This window comes from Lotus japonicus, chromosome 6 (genome assembly GCF_012489685.1).
Source record: "Lotus japonicus ecotype B-129 chromosome 6, LjGifu_v1.2".
NCBI lineage: Eukaryota > Viridiplantae > Streptophyta > Magnoliopsida > Fabales > Fabaceae > Lotus > Lotus japonicus.
In genome coordinates, this window is record NC_080046.1 from 47,295,541 (window position 1) to 47,303,332 (window position 7,792).

Sequence of the window (7,792 nt, forward strand, 5' to 3'; positions counted from 1 at the left end):
GGTACAAACAATTACCTTATCGTTTTCTTTTTCTAGGCAGCAAACAATAGGATATATTTATTGCGATGATGAGAATATCATTTGAAAGAGTTATTTGACCTTATTTTATAATTTAAGTATGGTAAATTATATGGTACCCAAAATTTTTTTGATGTCGTACCCGTATTAAGTAATTTAATAGATTATTAACATGTTATTCAAGGTAAATACTACATATTTAGATTTTACTTTACTTATCAATTAACTTCATTTCATGAAATTTATTTTTTAATAAAAAACGAACGAGTAGTGGAAACAAATAATGGTGATGAAGATGCATGTAAAATGATTATGGTTGACGGATGAACAAAGTTTAGAAAACACAACTCGTAAATCTCACTTCTCTAAGAATGGAACGCTGCATTACTACAATAGAACAAAATTAAAATTTTAACTGGTACATGACTTTATTATCGAACCAACTCATTTTAGGTACCAACCTTAGTCTGACTTATGGTACCACAGCAAACACCTTTAATTATTCATGTAAGTGTTTGCAAAGACAATCAAATTTAAGATATTTATAGAATCTCCCTTATAAAATATGTAAGTTATTAGATAAACTAAAATAAGATCTTCTAAATAAGGTATATATAGATTAAAAGTGAGCAAATTAATTTTCAATATATCCACTAAGGGGTCCTTTAAGTCATTTTTTTTTTTGTTTGGTATTTAGGTACCGGTAAGATTTGAACCCTAAACTTGAAAAATTCTAATCCATCAAGTACCATTTAGGCTATTTATACCGGTCCTTTAAGTAATCTCTAATATAACAAAAAATAAAAAATTATATATAACCTGTGAATTAACTTATAGGTAGTGTAAAAAAATAATAAATAATCAACATTAAATAGATAAACTTAAAATGACAATCTACAAACTAGATAAAAGTGAAACCGATGTCATCTGAATTCTCATGGTAGAAACTTCTGTAAAAAACTCAATGGCCTTACTTTAACTCACAAATCCTTAATTTTGTTCTATTTTAATGTTTTTAAATAGGAAAAATTAATCATCATGGGACATTATTTGAATATGAAGAGTAAATAGTACTACATAAACATTGTTGATTCGGTTAAAAGCGTAGAAGAGGTAAAGAACAGAGACCAGGTTTTTTAATGGGTTGGGCTTCTTTTTTTATTTGATTGGGCCTTGCAGGCTTGTGTAGGTTCCAAGTCTTCCAGCTACCTTTGCATATAATAAGCTCAACGACGTTGTTGCATGCTTCTGTCCAAAAAAGACCAATTAGATTTGAGCCTTCGTCCACTTGTGTCTAGTGGAATGAAGAGCTCTTTGGCCACCATTTCTTACTTTGACCTTATTTATGACCACCACCTTTGAAGTAAGTCTGCTTCCAAATTGAGCACCACCACCTTCCTCATGCACTTTTGTTAGTTGTCACCACTACCAACTCTCCGAAGTCCAAATCATCATCCCATTCCAAACGGCGGAACAAGACAAGCTGAGAGAGACAAAGGAACACATGGCTTATTAGCTTAGCCGATCGACCTGACCACAGCTGCTTGGGAAGCAACACTTGAAGTATTAATTAGATTGTTTATAAAAACCACCAGAAGAGCTCGATATAGTTATAGCTCTAGCTTGATGCTATACCCGTGTAGCTTACCGATGGTTAAAGTTGTCAATACTGCCGTTAGAAACCATTAGAAACAAGGAAAAAGTTAAATTACAGACATACAAATTGCAAAATATGTCAGTAACTCAACGATTTCATTAATGTGAACATTGGGTGGTTATCGGCATTAATGTGAACATTGGGTGGTTAACTTGCATGATTATCGAAAACTAAACTCGTAAGTAACTTGAATCCACCAATGCCAGGAATTGCAAAGACTAGCTCAATTACCAATAACTTTGATTGTTGGTAATTTGACGATATCTTATTATACGAAAAAAACAATCTACTATCATCTCATCGGTGAACAAACCATTTATAAGAACGAGGTTTTGCGACAGCTCTAACACCATCCGAAAATTTGTGGTCTACATATGACTAAATTCTTGTAGTTAAGATTTGCGCTTAAGAAATTCAACTAATCATTTGTAAATAAACAATAAACTAATCAGTGTTTATTTAAGTATGGGGGAATGAATGAATTCAACTTAGAAGGTTCCTTTTTATGAATTCAACTTCGAAGCTTCATTTTTAGTCTGTCAATTTGATTACTCTTTAAACAATTTTCATCATATCATTTCCACAGAATTATGAACTAGGAAGAAAAATGTCCTATGTTGAGACCATAAGCATGTTTGAAAACACTTCCATTTCTATAATTGATTCATGAGAAGGTAGAATGAATTTTGAAGAGAAACTTTTATGAGTAGTTTCTGAATTTCAAAATTGATCCTGACCAAAGATGAGCTTATACTATCAACTAATGTGTATACACGACGATCTATCAGTTTACAAATTCCAAGTGCAAACCCACTCCAAAATTTTATATATTAAACTATCTAGCCACCACAGCCCCTGCCTTTTCCTTTTGTTTCCGTTCCAAGCCAATAAATCTGCCCGGTGAAAACCTAGCCTTGTACTCCGAAATAGTCTCAAGCTTTGGCGACCACACCTGATCCTTAGACCTCACAAGCTGTTGATAATGTTTCTTCAACTCAGGAGTGCTGCAAAGGAAGTTGTTGTTGCCGCTGTCGACGGAGCAACAACCACCACCACCACCCCCTTTATTACCTCCATTGATTAGCCTTGTAATAAACTCCGGCATGACCTTGATCAATACCCTCCCACTAGCATCCTTCAAGTACTCAAAAGGGCAAGACTCTCCAAATTTGAAATTGCTATTTTTACCATTTTGATGGTGTGATCCCAGAGATAAGAGTGAAGACACGGATAGGGTTTTGCAAGCTGAGAAACTGTTAACGGGGAGAACAAAGTAGGCTTGTCCCGGGTTGAGATCATCATCTAAGGATAACAAAGGGATAGGGTGTCCGATGAAGAAGGAGTCTGCATGGCAAACCATGGTGTCCGGGAACTCGAACATGATCTCTCCGGCCACGTGCTCATCACCGTTGAGGATTCTTGTGCTGCCTTCCCAGAAGATAAGCTTCACAGGCGACGACGGCAACAACGACGATGACGAGGACGATGATGATAGTCTTTTGCCTTGATGAAAGCAGGGAGTGACCACTGCATTCCCCATTTGAGGATTTGAATTGAATGGATGAGGGGAAGAGGTGTTGGTTGCTGTTGTTGTGTTTGGGTGGAGAAGGTGAAGAATATGGTGGTTATATAATATTGGGAGGAAATTTTGACTTGGATGGAGTCTATAGAGTTGTTGTTAGTTGTTTTTTCGGTCGGTGAAGTTTGGTCAGCCATGCCGGCTTTGAACGTCTTTCTTCTCTTTCTTGGGGTCACTCTTATGTTGTGCTTGCAAAAATACAAAATACAAATCGTACCACAAGGTTAAGCACACCTTGACCTTCCACTCTTATATTCAAACAAATTTAATAAATTAAAACAGTGCCTAAGCTCAAGTTAATTGCGTTATGATTTTCGAAGCACACCTTGACCTTCCACTCTTTTATTCACATTTTTCATGCACTTACATCAAGTAAAAGAAAGAGAACAAGAGAATGAAAGATATAATAAGGGATTATGTGATAGAAAAATAAAACTAATAAAGTTGTCAAACAACCACTTAATCCCAAAAGTTTAATCTGTTGGGTAAGGGTCACTTTAATGGTTTTATATTATATTCTAACACGCCCCCTCACGCAAGAGCCCTTTGGGCTTGAAGTGTGGATAAATGCACAGACCCGCCTACCATATGCTTAATTAAATTCCACTTTTAATTAGAAAGTGAGGGGAGTAAGGATCGAACTCTAGACCTCTCGATCACAGAGACTCTGATACCATGTCAAACAACCACTTAATCCCAAAAGCTTAAGCTGTTGGGTAAGGGTCACTTTAATGGTTTTATATTATATTCTAACAAAAGTTTAACATGAATGGTAAATAACTTAACTTCTTAAGTATCTATTCATTTAAGTTCAATCTTTGAATAATGTATATAGAGAAAGATTTGTTGAGAGATATCTACGTACCCACTTAAACGTAATCTCAAAGCCTTTACAATTATATAATTTTTATGTTTATACTTAAATTCTTATGACAGACATAATTCTTTTCTAGGGGTTGTTTAAATGACCCATGATAAAGTTTGGGTTATATAACTCACCATCCAATCACATTGGAGATAAATGAGTTGGAAATAAATTAATAAATAAAATATAGAAATTCCAACTCACTTATCTCCAATGTGATTAGATGGTGGGTTATTTAACTCAAACTTTATCATGGGTCATTTAGACAACCCCTCTTTTCTATCATTAGTGGTTAATGAGATTAAACCATTTGTTTCATCTTTTTCTTCTATTTTTTTTTTCACCACACACACAAAGAGGCCAACATATTAGCTCATGATTCAACTAATTATTCTGTTTCAAAGGTTGGTTTCTTGATGTTTTGTCTTACTATCACTCTTGTATTCGCCAAGATATTTTTCATTTCTATCAACTTTTTTTTTTTCGTTTTTTATCTTATTTTTTAATTAAGATAGTTAAGTGTCCCCGAATGATAGTTCAAATAGTAAGAGTAAGAGACATATGAGTTGGGTGAGGGAGGTACAATGATCAATCACTGGAGAGTGCAATTTGTCTTTCCGATATACAAAAAAAAACGTAGTTGAGTTAATAATTTTCTTATCTGCAATTAAAATTCGATGTGTACCAGATCTGCTTGTTTCTGGTTTTGTAACGGAAGGGAATTGGAACTGGGAGCTCCTATCTAGATGTGTACCAAATTCCATCTATAGTAAAATTCGAGCCCTCAACCCTTCCCACCTCTCTTGTGGTGAAGACAAATCCTATTGGGGTCTTAACTCGGATGGCTCTTTCTCTCTCAGTTCAGTCTCTCTGATCCTCTTCTTTCTCTTGTCAAATGATCCTGATAAGCTCTTTGAAACTGTCTAGAATTTCAAAGGCCCCCCAAGAGCGCAAGCTCTTCTTTGGAGGATAGCTCATGGTAGACTCCTCACTAATGGGGAACGACTTAAAAGAAACATGACTGATGATGGTACTTGCCCAATGTGGAGTAGATGAGGAGACTGTAATCCATGCCATTCGAGATTGTGAGGTTGTGAAAGAAGTTGGAGCTCTTTGTTGAGGATGAAAAGTGGTGCTACTTTTTTAGCCAAGGTACCTCTAACTGGTTGATCAACAATCTGAGCCAGGATTATGTCCACACTAGAGGGATGAGTTGGCCTATCCTCTTTGGCACTATCCTTTGGCAACTCTTGAAAGATCGCTGCGATCTAGTCATCAACAATCGTACCTTAATTCTTGATGCCTTTGCTGTGATGACTCTTAGCTTAGCATCTCAGGTAACGAGTGCCCTGCTGAGACCTGACAAGCCTTACCACCCCCCAGAACTGAGCAATTGGTTAGATGGAAGCATCCTAAGCTTGGTGTGTGGAAGGTCAATTCTGATGGCTTTGTCCTTCAGCCTACCTTTCGAGCTGCTTGTGGAGGTCTTAGTCGCGATTCCAATGGCAAACCGATTGCTGGTCTTTTCTCATCCCTGGGCCTTTGTTCTTTTGTTCGGGCAGAGCTTTGGGGAGTGCTCAAGAGCCTCAGACTGGCAGCTATCTTGTCCCCAAGAGCTGTCATTGTAGAGATGGACTGTAATACAGCGCATAGCTTGATCACTATCAGCTGCCCCCATGCTCATCGCTGTCATGATCTTGTGAAGGATATCCAGTACCTTGCTTCCTTGAACCGGTCCATTTTGTTTCACTTTGTGTTTCAAGAAGCAAATCGTTGTGTTGATCACCTAGCTCGTCTAGGCCACACCTCGCCAGGAGTCGAATTTGATAGTAACCATGTCCCTAACTCTCTTTTTCCCTTCTTAAGAGATGATGTAGCTGGGGTGGCTTTCCCCATATGATTCTGTAATCCATTGTTTCTCTTGGCTTTGCCCCCATTTTCAATAAAAAAAAAACATAATTTTCTTATCATTTAGAAAAATTCTAAATCCCTGAAAAATAGTTTAAGTGGTAAGAGCAATATGAAATATGAGTTATCTATCCAATTTAATAAAAAAATCTTTATTTCTTTTTATAATTATAGAATAGAAAAAACATGTATGACTTTATCTTAGTTGTTTTGACGATAACACGGATATACGTTCATCCTAAACTTACGTTTCTTTATAATCAACACCCACAGCACAGCAACACATATGACAGATTAATTAATCTAGTGACGCTATTTATTAAATCCATAATTTCAATAAACTCATCTAAGCTCATTTTAGTAATCAAACACACATTTCTTTAAATTGACCACCATATATAATGAATCTATTTAGTTTTTTTTATGAGGAATTTCTTACCAAAGTGCCAATTATATGAACGCCCTATTCGTGAATAATATATATAAACAAAAGCATCCATTCAAAATCATGCATGTATATCTTATTATTTTGAGTTCGTTGACTCTTATGGGGTTTTAAGTTTTGAAATTCTACTAATTTAATTAATCAACCCTTGAGGAAAAGGCACCGTGTTTGATTAAGTTGAAATTTATTATTTAGATTAAGTATCTCTTTTTTTATGCGTATATAAGTATTTCAAGTTTAGCAGATGCTGTTTTATTTTTCCATTATTCTTCTTTCCTCTGTAACAAAACAAAAAAGTCTTATTAGTCACTAAAAGTACCCGCCTCTGTTGTCGGCTTATGACCAAGTTTATATTTTTCTAAGGCCGGCAATTTTTCACGTGGCAATTTGCAACTTTTTTCCCAGGTCAAATGGCAAGTTAATTCTTTTACGTACCACTTTTTTCTGGAACAGCAAAGAAAAGTATTCTTATCTTATAATTTATAAATCAGAATAAAAGTATTACTGCAGCGCAAGGCAATGATATGATTACATGAAAATTCAGCATATGAAAGATTTTACATTTTCTTTTTGTCAAAGGTGCATAGTTTTTCATTTCAAGGCCCAAATGGGCAAAGGGCTACAGAGAATGATGGGTTCTAAACCCATTACGCCTAAGAAGGAAATGGAACAAATACACAGTGTTCACAACCTTATAGATAAGAACGTGTTCAAGTCAACTACGCTGGCTTCAGCGGTGACACACTCTAGGTAGTAGCTAGAGCCAAATCGGGTATGGGTCTAACCACCTGGATCAAAGGGAAACTATACATGATAATCTTATAATGATTTTTTTTTTGGGTCGAGATAATCTTATAATGATAAATAGAGGATGATAGAGAAAGACTATTGGGCTTTAAGCCCTCCAAATTATTAAAAAAAAGATAGAAAGAGGCTATTGGGCTGGTTCTCCTAATTGCAAAAGGGCCCAAGTGCACGAGGAGCTTGTAAAAAGCCTTCCTTCAGCCTGCACATGTTACTCGTAGAGGATGTACGTTGAAACCAAGGTTGTGAAACTCTTAAGTTTACTCTTAGAATCTTACGAGTTTATGATTCTAGGTCCTCAAAACGAGTTAACTCGCAAACAAACTCTAAAATTCATGGAATCGTGCAAATTCATGCTGACCCGGTAAACTCGCAGACTCGTGATTCCACACCGTGTCAACGAGTCATAGAGAAAAAGAATTTTGCATTAAATCCCCAAATTAAAAAAGGTAATTTTGGATTTTCGTGAAAAGCTTTCAACAATGACTAAGAGAAAGATATGGTTTCTCATTTTAA

The 7,792-nt window shown here is 35.9% G+C and overlaps 1 protein-coding gene across 1 annotated transcript; it reads right to left on the bottom strand.

The window, feature by feature from the left end:
- Positions 1-2,307: 2,307 nt before the first annotated feature.
- On the bottom strand, positions 2,308-3,292 carry LOC130723522 (uncharacterized). The gene has a single exon (XM_057574598.1). The coding sequence runs from the start codon at positions 3,213-3,215 to the stop codon at positions 2,511-2,513; it is 705 nt and encodes a 234-aa protein (XP_057430581.1). The 5' UTR covers positions 3,216-3,292; the 3' UTR covers positions 2,308-2,510.
- Between the last annotated feature and the right edge of the window lie 4,500 nt (positions 3,293-7,792).